The sequence below is a fragment of the Physella acuta genome, unplaced genomic scaffold (genome assembly GCF_028476545.2).
Source record: "Physella acuta isolate Inbredline_101_S28 unplaced genomic scaffold, ASM2847654v3 ptg001210l, whole genome shotgun sequence".
NCBI lineage: Eukaryota > Metazoa > Mollusca > Gastropoda > Physidae > Physella > Physella acuta.
Window position 1 is genome coordinate 45,495 of NW_026732727.1, and position 26,647 is coordinate 72,141.

General features: G+C 34.7%; 1 protein-coding gene across 1 annotated transcript in view; it reads left to right on the forward strand.

Moving 5' to 3' along the window:
• LOC131957124 (uncharacterized) overlaps positions 1 to 26,647 on the forward strand; it is a gene marked incomplete at its 5' end in the record, with an annotated part of 98,982 nt that overhangs the window by 42,124 nt on the left and 30,211 nt on the right. Inside the window, 34 exon segments of the mRNA XM_059321831.1 lie at positions 538 to 630; positions 934 to 1,136; positions 1,886 to 1,990; positions 2,775 to 2,918; positions 3,654 to 3,783; positions 4,163 to 4,311; positions 4,874 to 5,054; positions 5,515 to 5,619; positions 5,909 to 6,013; positions 6,439 to 6,486; positions 7,212 to 7,403; positions 8,287 to 8,382; positions 8,786 to 8,994; positions 10,214 to 10,371; positions 10,736 to 10,847; positions 11,288 to 11,401; positions 12,515 to 12,656; positions 13,498 to 13,664; positions 14,213 to 14,383; positions 15,398 to 15,526; positions 15,957 to 16,117; positions 16,786 to 16,912; positions 17,332 to 17,540; positions 18,353 to 18,619; positions 19,094 to 19,265; positions 19,865 to 20,101; positions 20,806 to 21,048; positions 21,193 to 21,335; positions 21,530 to 21,592; positions 22,203 to 22,368; positions 23,029 to 23,180; positions 24,309 to 24,465; positions 25,766 to 25,870; positions 26,319 to 26,493. Coding sequence (XP_059177814.1) covers positions 538 to 630; positions 934 to 1,136; positions 1,886 to 1,990; positions 2,775 to 2,918; positions 3,654 to 3,783; positions 4,163 to 4,311; positions 4,874 to 5,054; positions 5,515 to 5,619; positions 5,909 to 6,013; positions 6,439 to 6,486; positions 7,212 to 7,403; positions 8,287 to 8,382; positions 8,786 to 8,994; positions 10,214 to 10,371; positions 10,736 to 10,847; positions 11,288 to 11,401; positions 12,515 to 12,656; positions 13,498 to 13,664; positions 14,213 to 14,383; positions 15,398 to 15,526; positions 15,957 to 16,117; positions 16,786 to 16,912; positions 17,332 to 17,540; positions 18,353 to 18,619; positions 19,094 to 19,265; positions 19,865 to 20,101; positions 20,806 to 21,048; positions 21,193 to 21,335; positions 21,530 to 21,592; positions 22,203 to 22,368; positions 23,029 to 23,180; positions 24,309 to 24,465; positions 25,766 to 25,870; positions 26,319 to 26,493 — 5,130 coding nt within the window.

The window sequence follows — 26,647 nt, forward strand, 5'->3', positions numbered from 1 at the left end:
ATGCAATTGATAATAAATTAATACGTCACTTTTTATTAATTGTTTTCTTACACATATGTTTTAGTAATTAATTAGGGTGAAAGGGTGCGTTTCAAGAAGTTTTGCCTAGGGTGTTAAATAACCTGGCGCCGGCACTGCACACCATCCCACTGCAATACCAGTGGCAAAATTCTGTTAAAATCCTAAATGAAAAGAACTTACTTTTGAAAATAAACACGCCTTGTTTGAGGCAATCTACACAATGGGGTTAGGTTTATGGCTAGATTTAGAATCAGGCTAACATCAGGAAAAACTTTGTAATTAAGATTAGTTTATATGATAGGAAATAATATGATACTATTGGGTCAAACATATATATTAGGCTAAACAAAAATGATTCAGAATTGACACCAGTGATTATTAGTTTAAACTAAAAATAAATTTGATTGACTTATTTCCTTTAAAAGTTTATTGATCTATTATGAATTTTGTTTTTTAAACTATCTTTATATTTCATATTGTTTCTTGCTATATTTTTTTGTTTCTTTTAATTTGAAGCCCCAAATCTGGAGAAACCAACTGATGAAAATGTGAACAATGAAAAGATACAAAAGAATACTGAAGAAGAAATGGGATCAAGACTGTTGGAAGGTAGGCCAATGGTCTTTAATGCGTTAAACTTGCAGAATTAGCAACGTTAAGTAAAAATATAAAACAATATATAGTATTTCATTACATGAATGTTTAATTTTTACACTGGCTCAACTAGATTAAAACACTCAAAAGTAACAGGAGGCCAACTCAAAATTGCCTTTGTCTTTGTTTTTTTTTAGTTAATCACAAGTAATTTAGTTTGGTAAGGGGTTCAAGGGGATAATGATGATGCAACTAGTTTAGTTGAACACTGAATTTAGATAAACTAAAACTGATTGAATACAAATCTGACTGCTCTAGGTGGTGACACATCTACTCTAGCTCCTCTTGACACCATCAGCATGATTATACCCCCAACAGAGGAGAAGGGAGCAAACTCTGATGCTGATGAACCCAACAGTGATGACAAACTAAGGGAGTTAAAACTGATGCTGTTTCCAAGTCAGATTCACAAGCTTACCTCCCTTTTGTCTCTTTTTGCTCACCTTAGAGATTTAATGCAGGTAAGTTTAAATTCAGTGTTTCAGATATCTTTTTCACCTTCCTTCTCTAGGAGAAATGCCTAAAAAGAAACACTGCTTCTATGTAATAAATAAAATAAGTACCACTATATCTTTGGTTGATTTTTATTTCACTAAAAACTCACAATCAAGTGATACAGATATTGTGAAAACAAATAGTAGAAAAGCTGATCCTTATAGGCAAAATAAAATATTGATCAGTGTCTAAGGTATATAAAAATATCCTTAACTGACTGTTCAATAGTAGAAGAAGTAAAGTTTACCTGTTTTTGACTAAAGCATAAAAATAGGTAGTGTTGTCAGCACTATATCAGGCACGTTTTACATTCTCAGATTTGAGTCAGCATTCATAACTGTTTAAACTTAGGGTATATCTTAAAGACTCCACCATCTAAACTCAGTACCTTAGTGTTTGCAGTCATGTACTCTACAGCTTTCTAACCCAAAAGTGTTGAGTTCAAATCCAGGTTTAAGTCAGTAAAACGTCCCTTGAGTCCACCCAGCTTTGATATGTACCTAACTCACATTAGTGAAAGTAAAGGCAGCTGGGCATAGTGCTTACCATACTATCTCTTCAAATGCTGAGATCACAGAAACGGGTGAACTTTACTTCACTTTCCCCATGGACTCTTAGCTTCTAAAACGGAACTTATTTTTACTCTACAGCTGTCCCATACAGTTAAAGTAAATTAATTGACTAAATGTAACATTGCATCCTTGCTCTTATTTAGAGACTGGCAGATATATCTAGCAACAACTCACCTTTAGAAAGTTTTGATTGGAAATCTCAATTAAATTACCAGCATGATCATTCCAGAAACATCACAACTGTCACTGTAAGTATTCTATAACTAATGCCAGTGTTAATTAATATATGTAATTAGTAGCTTTTTCCCCACACTCACTCAATTTGTACCGAACCATGCAAGGATGGTGTTATCTCAGAATTGAACACCTCAAAAGAGTTACAAGCAGGCAACTGAGCCAGAAGTAGAATTACAAAAACTTTAACAGCTTTACATATGGTGTCTTACCTTATAAGAAGAACTGGGCCAACAGTATTTGTTCTTTATTTCATTAAAGTTAAGTCATATCATACCTGTCAATGAAGGGGTTAAAATGAGTTGTGTTAATTCCATCAATTATCTATGTTGGTTGTAATATTAATGGCTAGATCTACAGATTTCTATACCCTCATTGTATTAATGAATGGGAATTTAGATGTTAATGTAGTGTACTAATTGCCTTGATGTGTGTCTCCTATTTTGCTCAGTGATTTTAGTGAATTTGTATTATTAATCATGTTTTTTTTTCAAAATATGAAAGTGTTCATTTTGCTCAGTGACTTTAGTGAATTTGTATTATTAGTCATGTTTTTTTTTAAAAATATGAAAGTGTACATATGACATGTTCCTTTTAAAATGCTTATCTTACTAGACATCCTTTCCTTTTAAAATGTTGTTATGTTTAGACATTTGTTATAGAAATATCTTAATAAAAAAATAATTTACTTTTCTTTTAATCACAACATACCTGTGAGTTTCAACAAAGATTCTTAACATTTTTTTACATTATGTTTGTTACTGCAGACAAATAAAGTTTTCATTTTTTTCTGTCCAGTGCATGAAAGCCCAGTTTGAGTATGGGTTTGAGTATCTTGGCTCCACCAACAGGGAGGTTATCTCCCCTCTTACTGAAAAAGTTTTCCTCATGATAGCCCAAGCCGTGAAAGCCCACACAGGCATGTTGTGTATGGGACCCCGGGTAAGTCTGTAGGTTACAATCATAGTGCTGTTTAAGTTTCAAAAAGCCAAATTACCATCTTACCTTCTTACCATCTTACCATCTTAAATAGAGGAAAAGAGCTATTTACTGTTATAGTGTATGTAGTGATGGAGGCGGAGTGGTCTAGCGGTGGAGAGCTGGACTGTTAACCCGTAAGTCTCGAGTTCGAATCGGGGTTCAAGTCAGTAGGCCGTCCCTGAGTCCACCCAACTCTGATGGGTACCTAACTCACATTAGGGAAAGTAAAGGCGTCTGGGCATATTGCTGACCACACTATCTCATCATATGCCGAGGTCACAGAAACAAGTGAACTCTACTTCACTTGCCCTAAAGACCGTCAGGGAACTTAACTGTACTATATGTAGTGATACAGATATTCAAGACCTATTATACTATTTACAAAGTAGATTCTTTGACAAGGGAGCTAATAATGCAGGTGAAATAGAGAAAATCAGGTACTTTATCATTGACACAATTGCACAGAAAAGCTTCATACAAAAATTCAAGATCTCTTTAGCCAAATTCACTATTATAAAGAAATATAATTTAAAAAATCCATGTTAAAAAAGTATCTTAACTTCTTAAAATTAAATTAACACACCCCTATTTAGCTAAGTTTTAAATTGCCTTATTTTTGCAATCATGAAAATATATACTTCAGTTTGCTGTGATGAATTTCAGTAAGTAGCTTTATGATTAATTGAAATTGTGCAGGAAGGAACCAAGTTTGAACTTGTCCATGAGATGTCCAAGTGCCTTGGTCAGCCACTGTACATTTTCAACTGTGCCAAAACAACAGATTACACCCAGCTTCAAGACATTTTTAGAGGACTGGCAGCTACAGGTTGTATTTTAATTGTTTTTTTCCATATTTTAGTCTTTCTCTCCCCCTTTCCAATATTTTATGTAATATTCTGAATTACCAATTACTACATTTAAATTTTTTTATCTATTGTTTCTTAATTTTATGTTTTTAGATTTTGTAATTTTTTGAATTGCAAATATCCATTTCATAATTTTCTGTATATTAAAAATATATATTATACTTTTTTGTTTAACACTGTTTTGTCTCGTAATTTTTCGTCTCATAATTCTTTTTGTATTTTAATATCTCTAGGCCTACTCCACTTTTTTAAAATAATATTCTGTACAATACAATAATTTTCTGTATCAGAATTTCTTGTATCCACATTGTTTGTTGATAACTTTTGTGTTTGTACCAGGTTGTTGGGTCTGCTTCAATGACATCTCACTACTGAAACCATCTTGTTTAAGCCTGGTTGCCCAGATGATGTCTGTTGTCATGGAGGCCATGAAATCTGGCAAGCCTGTGGTACATTTACAATCAGAAGATGTGCAGCTTTCACCCTATGTAAGCTTTAATGTTGTTTTTTTTTTTAATGTATAGGCCATACACAGTTTTTAAATTTTAAATTAAATTATTTGTAGCTTAAATTTATTTGGTTTCTATATGTTTCCTGAAAAGACACTTATTTACTTTTGTGCCAATATTGCCGTTAGGGTAAGGGCTAGAGTGATGGATACTAGCAAAGGTTGAATTTAATACAGCATTGATAAGTAACCAGGATGAACAAATCTTTATTTTTATAAATATAGACCTAGCAATCCATTGGGCAGATGAAGTAGAGTATGTATGTTTCATCCCCATATAGACTTTTCTGTATTAGTTTTTAAATTTTCTGAAATTCTGATTTAAACAGAAAATTAATTTAGAAATTTGTTCAGAATTTTATTAGGAGTTGCTGTAAAATATAAATGTTTCAAATTCCGAGCTATTAATTATTTGAATTGTTTCTTTTAACAGACAAATAGTGTGAAACATCAAACACTTTAACAATGTTTTTGAAAAGCATAAATAGTTTTTAAAAAATAAAAATTGAAACTAGCTCAACTGATCTATGGTGTTCTTACAGGGTGCAATATTTGGATTAATGGATTCAGCTGTCCCAGTGACTCCTTGCAATGCTGACAACTTGTTGATCTATCCATCCGCTGCAGCACAACTCCCTGATACACTGCTCAACCAGTTTAGAGTTGTTTCCCTTACTAAACCTGATCTGCTGCTATCATTGCAGGTTCTCTTGTTTGGTCAAGGTAATTGATATCAGTATTACTTGCTGAAGTAAAAGTTATCCTTAGTGCTTATATTCTTTTCTCAGTGTATCTTTTTGTTTCATTTATAGTATTTATACACATCTGAAATTGTAGCTTGCTTACTCGATTTAACAATTATCTTAAACTCAAAGGAAGTTAATTCAATGTGAGCTGCTTTTATAATAATGCGCACTTCTACAGGTAATTATTTTGAATGAAATAAATTTAAGTCTCAGGTTACTTACAATTGAGGACTTATATTGCGGTGATACAAATTTGTATTTTTTTAAAACAATTTTTAAGAATTGATTTTTGTTAAATTTAATTAACCTGTAAGCTCATTATACATGGTCGTCCTGCTATTACTCACAATCAGATTAAAATTACTTATTAAATGACTCGAGACTAATACATAACAGCAGGGGAAATAAATTTAAATTTTATCACTTGCATCACTCAGGTTTTGTCAATGGGAGAGAACTGGCAGGGAAGATAACTCAGTTATATGAGACATGCCAGAACATGTTTGGGACTAACACATTTGTCTCAAATAATATTACACTTGGTAAGTTCTTAAAGGTTATAGGTTAATAATTTATATTTTGCCTTTTTATTAATGCTTTTAAAAATATAAAAAAGCGTCAGAAATCCTAGTAGTAGAATTAAATGAAAATATTTAAGATGAAAAAGAAGTTCTTAAACAAATAAGTTGGCAGTAGTTATTGCTCTTAGTCAAAATACTAAAAACAAATAGGAAAATAACATTTTCAATGGTAATTTTACCTAACCCATGAGTCAGAAAGAACATTCTTCTCTGATATTCTGTTAAAAATATGTTCTATTGTTGGTCTCAGGAACAGCAAGGAGCGCAAGTTTCTATGGATGGAGTATCCAGTCCCTGAAGGGTGTTGTACAGCAGGCTGGGTATTTCCTGGACAAATTGCAGACTGGAGAGAAAGGTGACACATAGTTTCTGGGCTCAGAAAATTATCATACAGTAAAATTGTATCACTTGTGTATTTCTGATATAAAAATAATATTATTAGAAATATCCTCATTAACACAAACTATTCTCCAAGTGGTGGTATCTTCATAAAAACCAATCAACATTAAAACTAAAAAAAAAAAACAACTAAAAGTAAAAACAATTTTAATAATGACCTCAACGATTATCTTAATAATCTAATATGATTTTAACTTAATAGAATTAAACATAATATGTCTTATTTCAAATTTCTAAACATTAATTGTTGATTTTGATATGAAGTTTATTTATATTAATACACTTTTTAGAGTGCTGTTTTGGGATAAGAATTAAAACAATAACAAAATAAGATGTTTTCTATTAGTTTAGTACTGAACTAGACCATGTAATTTCTCACAGATACTGGTTTGTCTACCATACTAGAGGCAGAAGGTGCCAATGAAGAGGGTAAATCTTATTTCTTTTAACTTACCTTTATTGTTACCTTTATCATCCATAGGATGGCATTAGCAACTATATTTTTAGAAAAGTCATAATGTAATGAGCTAAGTCACAATTGTATTTGTCCTAAAAAGTGAGGTTTTTAATTTGTAATACTAAGTATATATTGCTCAGTGTCATAGCGTAGATATATAGAATTGGACTGGACTGGTAGAGGTTACTAAGGACGGTGTGAACTTGACGGTAGACGATTTGGTGCGAGAGTATTGTGCGCGTGTTTAATAAAATATTTGTGGCGCGAGTGTGACATGAGCTTGACGCGACAATGTACTGATGACGTAGACCGCAGCAGTGAAGTTAGTTGGGGGTTAGATTTAGTAGAAGACGGACGTATTCTTTGATATTGTGCAAATGATCTATAAGTGTGTGTTAATAAAGTTCATGTTATTTCATAAATGAAGTTGTTGACATTGATAATTGTCTGTGGAACATAAGAGTGATTCCCGTCCTCCTCACGAATATAATAGTTGCCGTATGAATAGTAGTAGATCAGAATATAGAGAGGTTATACATAAACCCCCATCACACTCAGTATAGCTACTATTTTTTTTTACTAAATAATATAAACAATGTATAAAATAATAATTTTTGCTTGCTTTAGAATAAGTGATTTTAAAAGAGTATAGTATTTGTTTTCTATAACATAAAAGTTTAGTGTTTTACTTTTCAAGGAGAAGTTGAGACATCAGGTGCATTGACTGCCTCCCCTAAAAGACTTCAACAGGAAGAAGAATCCCTTGCCATGGCACTGCGTGACACATTCCTGCCTAGGATGACATCTCGTGATGCCAGTGTCTTTGCAACTCTGCTAAATGACCTTTGGCCTAATGTGGAGCTGCCCATGATATTTGGAGGGGAGGAAGGTATGCATTATTCACAATATACTACATCACTACTAAAAATTTTATCTAAGTATTACACTAGCATTTGCTGAGGTTTTAAAGTTTTGGTTGAAAGTTGACAGATGTAAGGGAGGAAGGTATGTATGACTTACAATACACTGCATTAGGTTAATGTACACACATATTTGATATAAAAAGTTTTACTTAAAAGTTGGTTGAAGAAGTTATGACACACATTACACTGCATCACAAATGAAGGTTTTATCTAAATATGGGCTGAGCTTTTAAAGTTTAGTTTGAATGTTGGTAGATGGTTGATAAAGGAGAGTATAACACTGCATCACTCGTGAAGGGTTAATGTACACAACTATTAGATGTGTTTTAAAGTGGTTTTTTGGTTGAATGTTGTTGATGGAGGGGAGAAGGTATGACACAATACAAAAGATTTTATGCAAGACCCTACATATATATTTGCTGAGGTTTTAAAGATTTGGTTAAATATTGGTAGATAGTTGATAAAGAAAGGTATAACAAAGTACACAGCATCATCAGTTTAAGGGTTAATGCTCACAAGTATTTGATAAGTTTTAAAGTTTTGGTTAAATCAGGGGATTGTATGACAATACAATGCATCACTACTCAAGGGTTAAGAAAAGTATTTCCTGAAGTTGTTAAGTTTTGGTTGAATGTTGATGGGTGTAGGGAAGTTAGCATCATAAGTTATGACACTATACTCTGAATCACTTACTCAAGGTTTAACATACTAAAGTATTTGGTATTTGGTGAGTTTTAAAGTTGTGTTAAAATGTTGGCTGTTGTTATGGAGAAAGGTACACTACAATACAATTGATCACTACCCAAAAGTATTTAGTGAAGTTTTATAGTTGTGTTTGAATGTTGGCAGATCCAGGCAACCAGAGATATGGAGCCTCACACATGACCAGACAACAAACACGAGCCAAATCATCCAAGAGCTATGACTCAGAGAGATCAATCAGAGGTTAGATATAGATACATTTCTTACGTTAAGAAATATTTTACAGCCCTATTCAATAATACAACAAAGCTTTCAAGGATATAGGGATGAATTCAAGAAATGTCGTGGTTATTGCTTAAAACTGCTTAGTCCTGAGAATACACTTTCACTTCTCATAACCTATTTTTGGTTAATTAAATGCAAAAGTTGTGGGTTATAATTGTTGTATCATTAGCAATTTTAGTTATATTTTAACCTTTTTGTAAGCCAAAAACATTTTTTTGCACAATGTTTCAAACTATTTATTAAACACAGCATTAATTTGAAGAAAACTTGAATTTTCAAAATCAAAATTTGTCACAAAATTGCTTATTTTAATTACACATAATTAATCTTTGAATAATGAATAAACCTTTGCCTCCCGCAGACTCTATCAGCCTAAACACACCTGTGATCCCGTCCCTCCACCTGGACCCGGCCAAGTTTTCACCCCTACATGACCCAGATGCTAAACAGGTGCTGGGTGACATCAACGATGCCATTGCCGTGGCCACCGCTGACCTTGGCCTACTTCCAGGCACTGCCTTCCAGGCCAGAGTAATGCAGCTGTCCCACCTAAATGCTGTCCATCAGTCTGTGAGTTGTAAAAAAATTGGATCTCATCACTTTTTATTGCTAGATATGTGGAACATTTTTATCTTTAATACTATATTCAGAGTAAATTTAAATTTTACTGTGTGGCAGAGTAATGCAGCTGTCCCACCTGAATGCTGTCCATCAGTCTGTGAGTTGTAAAAAAATTGGATCTCATCACTTGTTTAAGCTAGAAATGTGGAACAAATTGTTTTTATCTTTAATACTATATTCAGAGTGAATTTAAATTTTACAATGTGCCAGAGTAATGCAGCTGTCCCACCTGAATGCTGTCCATCAGTCTGTGAATTGTAACAAATTTGGTTCTCATCACTTGTTTATGCTAGAAATGTGAAAGAAAAAGTATTTATCTTTAATGCTAGTAGACCGTCCCTGAGTCTACCCAACTCTGATGGGTACCTAACTCACGTTAGGGAAAGTAAAAGCGGCTGGGCATAGTGCTGACCACACTATCTCTTCATATGCCGAGGTCACAGAAACAAGTGAGCTCTGCTTCACTTGCCCCATAGACCGTCAGGTTTGAAAGGGAACTTTACTTTACTTTAATGCTATATTCAGAGTAAATTTAAACTGTATAATCTGACAGAGCTCTAATCTCCAAACTCGAAATAGATGCAGTGTGTCATACATATTTTAAATTTGGAATTTCTATAAACTACTTTTATCATCCAAAGAACAGTGTTAACAACTTCACAATTTTAGGAAAGTAATAATTACATTGTAATGTGTTAGCTTGCTGTTAAAGTGTCCTAAATAGTGAGGTTGCTATTACTGTTTTTTAATACCAATCACATAAGGCACACTGCATCTACCATCACGTATTTTAAAAAACTCATTTCACTTTTGCAGTTATCATATCTATTAACTTCCTGTCCATCAGACTATCATCTATAGAGCATTATTTTTTAAGATGGTCTCTTATCATAGGCAATTGAAATAAAATAAAATATAAGGTTGTCAGCACTATGCTCAGCCGCCTTTATTTTCCACTACGTAAGTTAGGTACCCATCAGAGCTGGGTGGACTCAGGGGCGTTTTACTGACTTGAAACCAGATTTGAACTCGAGACTTTCGGGTTACCAGTCTAGTGCTCTGTTGCTAGGCCACACCAACGCACAGCAACATCTTGTAAAAATGTTACAATAGCACATGTTTATACATACATCAATTTGTAGTTGAATGCTTTTCACATTTTCTACAGATCCTAGTTGTTGGCCCACCTGGATGTGGTAAATCTGAATGCATCAAAACATTTGCTGTGGCAGAGAGAGAAAGAGGGAAAACCATCAATGTACAGAGTGTTTTCACTAAAGCTGTGGAGAGTGGGGAGCTCCTGGGACATTTTGATGAGAAGACAAGGTTCAGTAACTCTTACCAACTATGATAATACCAATTATCGAAATAGTTTAATTATTTTCTTATGGTACAGAATCAAAATTAAAAAGTACTGCTACAAGAAAAAAATTTCAAGATATAAAAGTTAGTTTTCATTTTTAACATTTTTTATACATAGACACGAATTAAAAGTAAATTAGAAAGGAAATGTCAATACTGTAGGCTCATGCACAAAACATTATATTCACATGGTATTGTTAATTTGGTTTTTAATCCTAATATTTTAACTTATAAATTACTAAAATCTTTAACTGTATGGCCTGAGGGCTTACTAGTCGCACTCATGAAAAAATTCTAAATTGTACCATGGATGTTTTTAATTCTTCAGAGAATGGCATGATGGCTTATTGACTGCCCTATTGAGAAAATTCTGTGTAACTGCACCAACATCATCCAACAGTAACAAATCTATGATGAAGATCATGCAGCTGGATGGGGAGGTAATTCATAACACTTTATAATTCTTTAACACTAAAAAAGTTACATATTCACATTTCATCATCATCATCATCATTCCTTTGTGGCCCCTGGGGAGCAAAGGGCTGCAACCAGTGTTTCTTCCAGACTTTTTTCTCCGGGGGGGCACTTGAAATTTTCGGGGGGGCGGTAGACTTTCTTCGGGGGGGGGGGGGGGGGGGGGCGGAAACTGTTAAAAGTATATATTTTCTATATAAATTATATAAATTTTATTTCGTTCGGGGGGGGGGGGGGGGGGAGGGCGGTAAAAATGTTTCGGGGGGGCTAAGACCCCCCCGAAGAGATGCCTGGAAGAAACTCTGGCTGCAACCACACATTTAACTAATTTTTTACCACCTAGTAGAATAAAAGTTAATTAAGCAGCTAAAACTCATCAAATTAAAAGACAATTTGTGTCTCCTAGTGTGACAGCTACCAGCTAGAGCTCATCTACACCATACTCAACCATTCAGGCTCTGTGGTGTTGCCCAACAATGAAAGGCTCAGCATTCCTGACACACTCAAGTTTATATGGGAGGTAACACATACAAGGACTTGCATAGTGTCTTATTTTTTTTTCTACCTCTTTAAAAATCTGATATATTTTTTAGCGCAATTTCCATTCTGGAGAATTGCGTTTATTAACTCGTCATTTCTGGGAATGGATGGATGAATGAATGTATGGATGTATGTGTGTCCGCAGCTTTAAGTCGTATCTCCTCCACAACGAAGCAATATCGAGGACTAGTTCCAAAGCAATTATGTTAAGCAAGTTACGAGGATGAACATAGGCCAAAAAAATTCCGGGTTTCTTTCATGGATTTCCCGCAAAAGCCAAAAAACCTCGAAAAAAATGCAGTTTTTTGCCCATATCTCGGCAACCAGACCACTTAGCGACTTGAAACATGTACCAATCGATTCCTGCCGTAATTTAGAACAATATTGCCAGAGAAAATTTTCAAAAATATCCTTTCGTTCGGTCACAAAAAATTTTTTGAATTAATTAAAATTTGGACCGAATTAGTAGGCATTTTTATCCAACCACACCACATGCGTCATCACGTTCAATAGCTGCGCCATCACGTTCAATGGCCGCGACATCACGTTCGGTAGCTAGGCGCCCAATGGTTTTTAGTTATGTAACTCTATTGTAAATAAAACATGTAAAATACTGAAAAAAGAAATTTGATAAAAAACGTTTTAATAACTAACCAATGGTTTTACTAACCCTGCTCTTGATTTACGCTACGACAGAGCTATTTTTAGATAACATAAGGAAATTGCGCTAAAATTGTCACTAGACTTTTTAATTAACTTGTTTCTTTTTTTTATACTATTTCATCTTGGTGTGTATTCAGATATAGCTTGGTAGTAGGTTTAAAACTTACTTCAGAATAAAACTTAAATGCATTTGTTAAAAAGTAATTCTCTACATAGATATCTAAAGTTTAAAAGAATGTTTTTTTTTGTTAAACTTTTAAAAGAGAAGCTACATTAATTATAATTTTTAATTATTGTAAATGTAATGTTAATATAGCTATTTGTTTCTATTTGATGTGTATACCCATAAAAAACGAAGCAGAACCTAAAATAACTACTTTATATTTGTTTCTGTGTATTTAATGTGGATGTTAAAACATACCTCCTTCAGCTGGAGAGTCTTGAAAACATGGCCCCATCCCTGCTGGCTACTGTAGGTGTCCTGCTGATGACCCCCAGTGATGTGGGGTGGAAGCTGATGCTGGTTCAGTGGCTGGAGCACAGGAATGAACCAGACAAGGACTTGCTCACAGGCTAGTGGGATTTTTTTTCTGGTTTGAGATTAGTGTTTGATGAGACATGTTGAGGAGGCTATTTCATGTGACAGGTTGTATATATGTGACAAGTACATGTGACGTGTTGGATATATGTGACAAATACATGTGACATGTTATATATATATGTGACAAGTATATGTGACATGTTATATATATGTGACAAGTACATGTGACTTGTTGTATATATGTGACAAGTACATGTGACATGTTGTATATATGTGACAAGTACATGTGAAAATGTTGTATATGTATGACAAGTACATGTGACTTGTTGTATATATGTGACAAGTACATGTAGCATGTTGTATATATGTGACAAGTACATGTGAAAATGTTGTATATGTATGACAAGTACATGTGACATGTTGTATATATGTGACAAGTACATGTGACATGTTGTATATATGTGACAAGTACATGTGACATGTATATATGTGACAAGTACATGTGACATGTTATATATATGTGACAAGTACATGTGACATGTTATATATATATATATATATGTGACAATTCCAAGTTTAGTAAATGTAACAAAAATTTGACTGTGTAAAATCAGGTAGTGAAATAATTTTTTGAAATCAGTCGCAAAATCATATTTTCAAATTTAATCGTAATTCAGTCGTGTAATATAAAAATTATAAAAACTGAATCTATAGTTATTTTTAATACATAATTTAAACCTAGAAAACTCTAATGGTAGTAGAATACATCCGTACTAATCTCAGATATTTCTCCATCAAAATTCTTAAGTCATTTAATTTTTACCCTGACGAGACCTGTAATTAATTATCAATACATAACTCATTTGTTCCAGAACTGTGCAACATTTACATAGAAACTGTGGTTGACTATGTGACAAGCTGTACACAGCCTTCCATGCTGGGCAGCAAGCAGAAGCCCAAAGGGAAACTACCAGAGTTTAAAAGAGTGATCTCCCATCCTTTAGTTAACATGGTTAGAACATTCACCAACCTCCTTGAGGTAAGTTCAGTCAAAGTTACTCTCACAACACAACACTACATGTCACTTGAAGTGATTATTTACTGGAGGTAATCAGTGCTTTCACACTGTAAAAATTTTAATGTAGTTGTTTTTAGTGAGGTCAATATAAGCTATCTTGAGAGTTCAGTCCTTGAGATGCATTCATTGTCACTGTGAAGCAGACTCTAGCTGTAAACTTTAGCCTTAAAAAAATATAAAAAAATAAAAAAAATTTATTCAAAGAAGAAAAATAAAAAATAAAGGCGTATTCAAATGTAGAAAAACATTTTTAATTATGCAACCAGAAAAAGGTTTATTGTTGGCACAAGAGCGCATTTAACAATGACGTCACTTAATGTTTACACTAAAAAAGAGCACGAAACTAATGACGTCATCTTCCGAGTTTAGAATAAAATAAAGAAATGAACTATTTCATTCAAGTATGATTTAGAGCTACGTACGCTATGAAATATATACAATACGGTTTTCTCGGCCTAAACTTTTATAAGTATATATATTTATATATATATATACATACATTGATTCAGGTTCTGATCAACCCATTCAATGACCTGACTGATGTTGAGTATGAGAGGTACTTCAACTTTGCTGCTGTCTGGGCCTTTGCTGGCACATTAGCTGAGCAACACAGGGAGGAGTTCTCAAACTGGTGGAAGGAACAGTTCCAAGATCACATTGACTACCCCAGTGATGGAACTGTGAGTAAATCTTAGAAATAATGTTATTAGTTTATTATCACTCAACCAGGTTTATTTCTACTAGCAACAGTGGCGTTGTTGAGTTGTCAAATTCTATATTTCTAACTTAAGTACAGTTCACAGTGAAAGAATATAGGACTTCTGGGTCCCATTAACCTTTATGTTCACCAGAATTTACCTGTGAAAGTAATTCTAACTGGCCACACAACTTCAGTTGTCACAAATACAGTCAAGTCTAAATAGTACTCTTACCAAATAGTCAATTTCATATATTTACTTTAACAGATAGTAATTCTTAAAGTATAACACTAATGCAACTAGTCAAAGAAAGCTTATTGTATTCTTATTTCCAAAACAGAGAATGGATCATAAGAAATAAAATAAATTTTTACTCTTTTCCCATTTGTTCCCAAGACACATTGGGTAGATGAAGTAGAGTTGATCTGTTTCAGTTACCTTCGCATGAACGGATAGTGTGGTCGGCACTATGCCCAGCTGTCTTTATTTTCCCTAACGTGAGTTAGGTATGCATTAGAACTGGGTGGACTCAGAGATATTGTACTAATTTGAAAGTGTATTTGAGCTCGAGACTTTTTGATTTTGGGTTAGCAGGCTAGGGCTCTACAGCCAGGCTACAGCATCACCAATATTTGCTAATTCAAAATCAAAATTATGTGCTTAAAAGCATCCATTGTACATCATTAAGACCATAGTACTTTTAATAGAAAACAAGTTTAGAAATTTTATTCACATATTTGTTGTAAGTTTTGTTTTAAGGTGATTGATTACATTATTGACTATAAAACGCATGAGTTCAATTTAGATATTTTATTGAAATATTTTTCATGATATTTTTCAAGGTGTTTGATTATATTGTTGACAATGAAACACATGAGTTTAATTTAGTTATTTTATTGATTCATGATATTTTTTCAAGGTGTTTGATTACATTGTGGACAATGAAACACATGAGTTTAATTTAGATATATTATTGATTCATGACATTTTTTCAAGGTGTTTGATTATATTGTGGACAATGAAACACATGAGTTTTGCAAATGGAGTGAGCTTGTTCCTTCCTACACTGGTACCCCACACAGAGGAATCCCACAAGATGCATTTGTTCACACAGTCCATACTGAGGTAAACATCTTGTCTACATTCTTTCTTGTAAAATACCAATATTTTGCTACTTTTGTATGTCTAACTTAGTATATAGTAGGCAGAGATAAAGTTATTAGAAATAAATGATAAAGTTCTGTATAGGTGGTCTACAAAATATTTATTATTTACTTGAGGTTTTTTATTTAGGGTTTTTGATTTTAGATAGTAGTCAATTTGGGTTTTTAAATAAAATAAACACAATTGATATGAATTTGTTTCAATTAATTTGATACACATGTATTATCCATTGTTTTTACTGCTATCTCGAGTCTGAATTAGCTTTATCATTGGCGTTACTGTAATCATATACTGTAAATGTTTAAAAACATTAATTATGCATTTCTGATTGTACCACCTAAAAGCTATTCAATAAAAAATGATTTCTTACCTCCCCCCCCCCCCCATCCAGCAACTGCTTCATCTCTTGGGGCTGTTGACTGATGCAGGGAGACCAGTCATGTTGGTTGGGGAGAGTGGGTGTGGCAAAACAGCCATTATCAATGAAAGAATGAGAACTGTGTGCTCAGGGGAAGTTGCTGAAGTTCTCTCCCTTACTGTCTATGCAAACAGGTTAGTAGCACAGTTCACAGTACTTGATTAGCTTCAAAGTTCCCTTTCAAGCCTGATGATACATTGGGCAAGTGAAGTAGAGTTCACCTGTTTCTGTGACCTCAACATATGAAGGGATAGTGTGGTCAGCACTATGCTCAGCGACCTTTACTCACCCTAATATGAGTCATGTACCCATCAGAGCTGGGATATTCTAGACTTGAACCTGGATTTGTGGGAATATAATATTTTAAATTATTTCCTAACATACAGTTACTTCAGTAAAATACAGTGCCTAGTTTATTTTGTGAATAATATTCTAAAATTATTTTCTCACATGTGCTACATCCAATCAGTTATTAGTTTTATTGCTTTTAATTACTTATATATAATGGACACATTTTGAATTTACCAAATTTTACTTAACAAAGGCTAACTAGGGCAATGTAGTAATAGCATAGTTTCCTATTGAATGTTTTGAATAGTCTAGTATTTCTATTGTTATTGTTAGTTAATTTAGACTATTTAGATCACCAGTTTTAAAGCCAGTTACCAATGACTTAGGTTCACCAATGCTAAACTTTTGTTTACCCAACTTCAATACTAGTTGACAATTGCTTGTTTAGATTCACCAATGCTAAACTTTTGTTCAACCAACTTCAGTACCAGTTACACAATTGCTTGTTTAGGTTCACCAATGCTAAACTTTTGTTCAACCAACTGGATGAGCGTCTGGAGTGGAAACATGGCAGAACTCACATCCCCAAAGGCAACAAGCGACTGCTGTGTTTGGTTGATGACATCAATTTATCTCAGGTAGGTGCAAGGGAAGATCAGATTTGAGTTATGTACCTTCTAATAAAAGAAAAGTTGGTATAAGACTAAAAGAATTCTAAAAAACATATGTACACTTGAGTTACACCTACAAATACTACACACACAAGTATCATATTTTTATTATTTATACAATATTTTATGTATGTTATCTATACTTTTAATATATTATTAACTTTTGGAATTACTCTTTAAATTTAATGTTCTTATAACATACACATTTGTTTAGTTTCGTATACACTGATTGATCTACATACGCAAAAATGTACATATGTTAAGGGCATGGGTTGGGGATGAAAACTAAAATAACCATAAAACCTATTTCTAAACCTAATGTTATAATATTTAGCATATAGTTTTAATATTTCTCAAACATTTCCCCCTTCCCTGTTTTTGTGTAGACTGACAGCTATGGCTTCCAGACAGCCTGTGAACTGATAAGAGAACACCTGGATGACGGTGGCTTCTACAGTCCTATAAATCACACCTGGCGCTACGTCAAGAGCGTCACGTATGTGACATCTGTCAACCCTCGCCCCACGGCAGATGTGCCACCAGTTAGCCAGAGACTGCTGAGACATTTTGCTGTGTTTGGCTGTCCATTCCCAGGGTAATTTATTACATTTTGATTGAAAGTTTTAAAAAACTGTTTTTTACCTTATTTAAATCAATTTAATTTTTTTTTCAGATCAAACAAGCTACAAACCATCTTAGCACTTTATAACAAACGAGCCGGCCCGCGGCATAACATACGCCGCTATTTAGTTGTTGTTTTTTCTACTTTTCAGTTATTCATAATTTGTGAATTCGACAGTACCAACGCTGCCACTGAAAATATTTCTTTAAAACACTATAAGTAGCTCGTTAAGGACCATAACCCCCCCCCCCCCCCCTTTCCTCCCCCCCTCCCCCCTACGTTTAAAATCGTTGGCTCTGCTTGTAAACATTTAGAGTGAACACAGCTCACTAAAACCATGTAGGGGTGGGGAGGTAGGGAGCGGGTTTACAGCTTGTTTTCTAGGCGCGTTTGCAGCTTGTTTTTTAGCGGCTCCCAGAAGAGAATTATATATATAGATTGTTTGTTTGCTTTCAGATTGAATAAACTACAACCCATTCTTTGTTTTGTTTTTTTTGTCAGATCAAATTAATTATAAACCATTTCTTTTATCTTCAGGTCAAATGAGCTACAAACAATTTCTTTTTTTTTCTTATCAAATGAGCTACAAACCATTTATTTTATTTTCATATCAAATGAGCTACAATTTCTTTTGTTTTCAGATCAAATGAGCTACAAACTGTTTCTTTCACTTTCATATCAAATGAGCTACAAACCATTTATTTTGTTTTCAGTTCTAATGAGCTACAAACCATTTATTTTGTTTTCATATCAAATGAGCTATAAACTGTTTCTTTTGTTTTCAGATCAAATGAGCTACAAACCATCTTCAGCACCCTTCTCACAACCCATTTCTTCACCCCTGAGAGCTCCCCTCAAGCTGTCCCCCACACTGACCACGGTGACAAAGCCCAGGCTATGGTCCGCTTTGAGGAGGAGGCCTTGAAAAAAGTTGTCAGCTCCATCGTCAAGGTTACGGTCGAGCTGTCAGAGCGCATGAGGATGATGTTCCTCCCCACCTCTCAGAGGTGCCATTACATCTTCACTGCCAGAGATCTGGGCACCATTTTCAGGTCAGTTAATACATTTTCTAACTGTAAAATAAAAAATAAAAACTATTGCATTATTGATGCGAGAGTATATAAAAGCAATTTGATAAAAACAGGTATCACTCTGATTCTCAAGTGCAATTACTTGATAAAAATCATGGAATAAATGTTGGTTATATCAATTTTTGTCATAGACAGTATTATAATTGTATTCCAGCATAGTTTATGAGGTTAAAATCAAAAGCAAAATAGAAAAAAATGTATACAGTATATGTGAGTTCTGCAATTAAATTTTTTTTAGTAGAGACTTTAAAATACCAGCTAAAGTAAAATTTGGAGAAAAACTAAGTATTTATACTAAAGTGTATATATTAAAGAAATATTTGATACCAATTTTTTAAAACACTTATTGCATTTGTTATTTATTTTGACCTTACTTTACAACAACAAAATCTAACAAGAACCTAGCCAATACTTTTAAAATATTTCCTTCAACAGGAACATCTGCCTCTCCCTGCAACCAGGCTGCAATAAAAGAAACCTCCTGTTGCTATGGCAGCATGAATGTTTCTGGGTATATGGCAAGCGCATGGTCAATGAAGTGGACTTTAGAAGGTTCCGGCAGGCATTTGTCACAGCCGTCAGAAAACAGTTCATTGATGATGACCAAGTAAGTGTTGCATTCAAAATTATCCACACATTTTTCTCAAATTTTTGCCACTGTCCCTAAATATTGCAACTGAATTTTTTAGAATAAAAAGAAAACAAGTAAATAAACTATGTGAAGGTTTGGTCTAGGACATTACCCCTCCCATCCTTCCCCTCCAATCATTTACCCCCTGGGTAATTACCATATCCAGTTCAGTATCTCTATCCCAATCCCTATACCTATTTCAATTCAGCTCCATATTTCTCTATATCTAGCTTCATCCCTTTTCATAACCCTATCCCTAACAATTTCCTTAACCAACCCAACCCTAGCCAATCCTTATTCCTATCCTTAACTTTATTCTTATCCCTAATTTATCCTATTTCTTAATGACTTTGGTAGAAGTAATTGACCCTGGGGTAATGTCCTATTGTATCTATTTTGGTAATTTTTAAGGTGATTGATCTGGTAAAAAATCGCAAGTTGGGTGTTTATTAGGGAGGGGGAGGGGGTGATGCCCTGCTCCCCATCAAGGACACTTATGAATTTTTATGAATGTTTTAAGGCTTGCATTGATTTTTTTCTAAGTATACATTAAAAACAATGTGCACTCTAAACAGATCCAGACTATCATCAAACCCAAGCCCCCATTGTTCACCAATTTGATTGAGCAAGACAGTGGAGTGGTGACCGCTGGTATGATTGATGCTCGCAGCAGTGCCAATGTGTCAGAAGAGGATGCCAAAACTGACCTGTATCGTCCAGCTAAATCTTATGCATCTACTAAAGAACTCCTGGAGAGAGGCTTGGAGGAATACAACAAGATACTCCCAAGTATCAAGCTTTCCTTTTACAAGGTAGAAATTTGATTTCCTTTTTCAGAGAGGTAGTATTATCATGTAGAATTATTTGTGTTGTGTATAATTTATTATTTTTTTTAAAAATTTAATATTATCCAATTTTAAAAGGATTATTCTTCTATTAAAAAAAAGCAACAATGACGTTTTTTAAAATAAAATAATTCCATTGTAATTTATTAAACCATTTAAGTTCTAAGTAATTTTATAGAAAATATAATTGACATTTTTTTGTTCAAATATCAGTTTTAATTGTTCTTTAGGTTAGCCTGTTTTCCCCTCCTGGGACATAAGCATCAGACAAGAGCTTTCCAGGCATCTCTGTCCTGGGCTAGTCTCTTCTACTGTCTCCAGGTGTATCCAATCTATTTGTGTCTTTTTCCCTATCATGTCTCCAGGTTTTCCTTGGTCTGCATAATGTTTGATTAAAAAAAAGATTCTTCTTTAGACCTAATGATCCATTGGGCAGATGAAGTGGAGTTCATATGTTACTTGACCCTGGCACTTTGCCCAGCCACCTTTACATTCCCTAACGTGAGTTAGGTACCCATCAGAGTTGAGTGGACTCAGGGACGTTCCACTAGCTTGAACCTGGATTCGAACTCAAAACTATCAGGCAAGGAGTCTAGCACTACACCGCTAGGCCACGCCATGCCATATAATGTTTGATTAATGTTATAAATTAATTTTTTTTTTTTTTGCAGAGTGTGATTGAACAAGTCTGCAGGCTGGCTAGGATCATAGCCTCCCCTCACGAAGGCGCCAACTCTGTCCTGGTAGCAGAAGGCTGCCCGTCCAGGTGCTCCATCATCACCAGACTGGCTGCTCACCTGTGCGGGTTCACCATCTTCAAGATCAGCCCCACAGCACCTGATGCCTCCATACCTTCCAAAATGGAGCAGTTCAAGGCTGACCTAGTGGCTGGATACACCAGAGCTGGAACTAAGGTCAGTTTTTTTTATACTCAATGGGAATTCCCACAATTTCAATGATTTGTACTTTTCATAGGGAATTCCCAGTCTATTTATAATCATGTTGCTTGTAGAATATGTATGAAGTTTAAATAATGATCAATGCTGTGCTTTGTTCAGAGTGAAAAAGTGTTGCTACTCCTGAGGGAAGAAGAACTGGCACATAGCGACTACTTAGTTTTTCTGACAGAGTTCATCATATCAGGGGCGATAACTCATCTGTTCAGTCAGGAAGAACAGACAACCATTATAAATTCTATTAGGTGAGTAAGCCCTGATTGCAGCCCTTGGCTCCCCAGGGGCCACAAAGGAAATAAGCCAAGTAAGTCAAGCAAGACCTAAGTCCGCCACCCACATTCAAGAGTTGAACATTGATATACAGAAAAGAAATTATTTATTAACAGTTTAAATTAAATAAAAAAAACAGTATTCAGATGTCACTAATTTCTTCTTTCAGAACTGAAGTGACGCAGGCAGGGTTGACCTACACAAGAGATGTGGCCTGGAACTTCTTCTTGAGGTAACAATACTCACATTTTCTTGTTTACTAAATTTGTTCATGTGAGCTAATTGTTCACTGGACATTAAAGTTTTCATTCTTGCCTCTCTGAGTTATGTTTTTAGGGTAAAAATTTTGAATCTGATTGATTCATTTAGAACAGTGGGATTTAATCACTTCAAATTTTGAAGTTGGAAGAAATGCTTAACATAAACATTTTTTCTGTTACTTATTAAAATAAACTGTTGATTGTTAAAGGAGTTAAAGTAAAGATTCCTCATTAGACCTAGTTATCAATAGGGCAGATGAAGTAGAGTTCATGTTTCTTGACCTCAGCAAATGAAGGGATAATGTTGTCAGCACTAGTCCCAGCTGCCTTTACTTTCCTTAATGTGAGTTTGGTACTCATCAGAGTTATGTGGACTCATGGATGTTCCACTGACATGAACTCGGATTCGAACTGGAGATGTTTGGGTTAGCAGTCCAGTGTCTACTGCTTGGCCACACCGTCCCATGTTAAAGGAGTTAGCTGGTTTTCTGAAGTGCCTGTCATTTGCAAAGTTTTGTATCTAAATTATTTGTCAAATTTTGTCAGTAATAAAAATAAATCATTATAATTTTTGCAACTTAGGACTGTGCGCAATAATTTCCGTGTCATTCTGGTTGCCTGTGGTGGTGCTGAAGAGTTTCAGCACATGTGTAGAGAGTACCCAGCATTCACTAAAAATGTCAACTTCCTGTGGTTCCCTCATTGGTCCAAGACACAGCTCATTGAGCATGCCATGTACCATTTGAATGTAAGATACACAATTTTCTGATGTAATTTTCTATAAACCCTTTTGTATTATATCATACAGATAGGCCCTTTTCTAAAATAATTTTTTTCTTTTTTGGGTTTATAATACAGTAAAACAGATGTTAAATAGGCCAATATTAATACAATTAATAAAGAAATTAAGCAGCAAACCGAGATGGTGTTTATGAACACCAAAGATGAGAAGTGTGCTGATGAAGACCTTGCATCAAAATGTTTACTGTACATGTAATTTTCTTTAATTTATGAGGATACTGACACTTCCCTTTTTTTTATTTGCTTAAATCTCACTGCAGCTACCATTTGTATTTATTTGTATTTATTGATTTTTTAACCCCAACCACATTTCCCCCTCCATCACAAAAATAATGACATCAAAGCATGTTGTGGCATTGCCTTTACCTTCCCTATCGTGAGTCATGTACCCATCAATAGCTGGGTGGACAGGGATGTCCTCCGGCCTCTGGGCAGTTGGGGTTTTTGCAACAATTCATGATTTGTCACCAAAACAGCCACTTAACCTACCAAACCCTTTTGCTCATCTCTATCCCAAGCCAGTGCCAGCAGTACCTATTTTAATTGTTTTGTATAAATATTCCTGCTCCTTAACTTTGTAATCCATGTACTAAAAATATACTTGTAGAAGATCAGTTGGATGACAGACATACAGAAGGAGAATGTGGCCCACATGCTGGCATCAATGCACCTTGTCCTGAGACAGCAAGATGGTGGGGAGAGGTCGAGGGGAGAGTATGGTCATGTCAACAATACAAGCTATGAAAAGTTTGTGGAGAGGTATTGTGCAAGTTTTCATTTGTTGAGAGGTATTTTTCAAGTTTTCATTTGTTGAGAGGTATTGTTCAAATTTTCATTTGTTGAGAGGTATTGTTCAAGTTTTCATTTGTTGAGAGGTATTGTTCAAGTTTTCATTTGTTGAGAGGTATTGTTCAAGTTTTCATTTGTTGAGAGGTATTGTTCAAGTTTTCATTTGTTGAGAGGTAGTGTTTAAGTTTTCATTTGTTGAGAGGTATTGTTCAAGTTTTCATTTGTTGAGAGGTAGTGTTTAAGTTTTCATTTGTTGAGAGGTAGTGTTTAAGTTTTCATTTGTTGAGAGGTAGTGTTTAAGTTTTCATTTGTTGAGAGGTAGTGTTTAAGTTTTCATTTGTTGAGAGGTAGTGTTTAAGTTTTAATGCTACTTCATGTTTTTTATTAAATTATTCAGTAAGCCATAAAATTAATTAAAGTTTGTTGAGAGGTATTGTTCAAATTTTCAATGCTACTCCAAGTTTTTTATTAAATTATAAAATAAGCCATAAAATGAATTAAAGTTAAAGGAATTTTTTTGAAGCTCTTTTACAATTAAAAAAAAGAAATTGAATTAGTGTGAGAATTTTTTCATTACATTCTTTTATAAATGTTTTTTTACTTCTGGAAAAGAGCATGGAACTTTTAATTGAGAAATTTAGGGTTGGTTTTTTAAATTTTGATTAACAGTGAGTCATTTTAATTGATACATAAATTTTCTAATTTTGTAAAAATGGGAGAAATTCGGTTAAGTTCTGTGGTAATTGACTTTTAAAATTCTGAATAAAAGATGGCATTTCTTTTGGAAGGTATTTAACAGTTTTAAGAATTTATTTTTAAATAATAGTATTCACTAGTATTGTAAAGCCATACCTTAAGATCTACGCCTATATTTTTAAAAAGGGAGTCAACTTTCTAAAAATAAATTAATGTGCGCCTTTAAATGTTTATAAATTTCCCTAGATAAATATAGAAACAGCACTTAAGCTTACTTATTGTTATGAAAAACAAATCAAAGATCTGTATAAAAACGCATTATGAATTTAGACAAAAAAATAGCAATTATATAGTAAATTACATTCTTTTAACAACTAATTAGAATTTATCATTTTTTCACAGGTTTATTTCCCTTGCTAATGAAAGAAACAAAGAAGTAAAGCTGACCCATGAAGCTGTCACCCAGACACTGAAACAGATCAGGCATGAGAACGAGGTGGCCATCAAACTGAAGAAACAGCTGGAGCATGAGATGGTGGTTCTAGAGGAGAGGAAGGCTGTGAGTGATGGTCTTGTTGTGTACTGGTGGGGTAGGGGGAGTAGAGGAAGGCTGTGAGTGATGGTCTTGTTGGGTACTGGTGGGGTAGGGGGAGTAGAGGAAGGCTGTGAGTGATGGTCTTGTTGGGTACTGGTGGGGTAGGGGGAGTAGAGGAAGGCTGTGAGTGATGGTCTTGTTGGGTTTGGGTACTGGTGTGATTGGGCTAGGAGCTGAAATCAATATTAGGGGAAGTAGAGGAAGGCTGTGAGTAATGGTCTTGTTGGGTACTGGTGGGGTAGGGGAAGTAGAGGAAGGCTGTGAGTGATGGTCTTGTTGGGTTTGGGTACTGGTGTGATTGGGCTAGGAGCTGAAATCAATATTAGGGGAAGTAGAGGAAGGCTGTGAGTGATGGTCTTGTTGGGTACTGGTGGGGTAGGGGAAGTAGAGGAAGGCTGTGAGTGATGGTCTTGTTGGGTACTGGTGTGGTAGGGGAAGTAGAGGAAGGCTGTGAGTGATGGTCTTGTTGGGTTTGGGTACTGGTGTGATTGGGCTAGGAGCTGAAATCAATATTAGGGGAAGTAGAGGAAGGCTGTGAGTAATGCTCTTGTTGGGTACTGGTGTGGTAGGGGAAGTAGAGGAAGGCTGTGAGTAATGGTCTTGTTGGGTACTGGTGGAGTAGGGGGAGTAGAGGAAGGCTGTGAGTAATGGTCTTGTTGGGTACTGGTGGGGTAGGGGGAGTAGAGGAAGGCTGTGAGTGATGGTCTTGTTGGGTTTGGGTACTGGTGTGATTGGGCTAGGAGCTGAAATCAATAGTAAATTAAAATGACTTAACCCTTTGAACCCTTAGCTCCTGAACTTAAAATCCCCATGCGCCTGAGCTCCTGAATTAAATGAACACACAAAAAACTCATTTAAAAAATTAAGACTATGAACATCACAACAAAGTTTATTTTATTATTTCAATTAACATTTGTATATGAATGATCGTCAATACTTTGACTTAATGTCAGTCTTCTATGTTGGTAGATCATTCTTTCAGACATTGTTAGGTATAGACATAGGTAGAATGCTGATTGTTTGAATTTTAAAATCATCTTTCTGTCGTAAATTGTAAATGACAAACACTACAAAAAGTTTGTTGCATGAGTGCAGACTAAAATACAAGCTTTATAATTTGAACAAGTATACTATATTACTCAAACACTTACTCCATCAGAATTTTCTAATAATATTTAGTTCAAAGACCAAACATATTTTATTTGTTCCTGAATTGGTTTGTCAGAATAAAAACAAAGTTTTAACACACATTTCTATGCTGCAGGGAACAATAAAAATACTGAGCCAGATTGGTCAAGACACAGCCATCACAGAACAGCAGGTCAAGGTGGTCAAGAATCAAATGGAAAAAATTGACCGGCTGAAAAAGGTAAGTGTTGTCTAGTCTTCAGATAGTACCAATAAATAGTACTAGACACATGATTTTAGAAAGCCTGAACTATAAGGCTGGTTTTAGGATTTGTTTTGAAGTCAAATATAATTCATCATCATTATAATCCATGTGGACCCCTTGTGAAGCATAGTGATGCAACCACACCTCTCCTTTGTACTCTTTTCTGGGCAATTTCTTCAAGTTAGGCCCATGACATTCCAGCTGCTTCTGCTTAACTTAAATCTGACCTTTTTCCAAGTTTTATTTGGCACTACCTACTTTCCTCTTTCCTTGGGGATTCCAATCTCATACAAAGTTGTAACTGGACAAATGTTATCTAAAGCTAATTTAATCATTCATTTATTTCTTAAGTATAATTTTAACTGGACATATATATTGAATCTTATTTGATAATTTGCACTGTATTACAATGTAATCTTTGTAGCGCCTCCCTGAGTATCAAGTGGCCCATGAAAGAGCAGTGTACAAGGCCATTGCAATAGTTGCAGACACCAAGAAAGTCATCAAGCTGATGGATGTCAATGAGCTGGCTGAGCTCAGGGCCATGCAGAAACCATCCTTAGATACAGAAGATCTTATGTCAACCATCATCATGTTGTGTAAGTCTCGGGTCAACTATCATCATGTTGTGTAAGTCTCGGGTCAACTAACATCATGTTGTGTAAGTCTCATGTCTACCATCATCATGTTGTGTAAGTCTCATGTCTACCATCATCATGTTGTGTAAGTCTCATGTCAACTATCATCATGTTG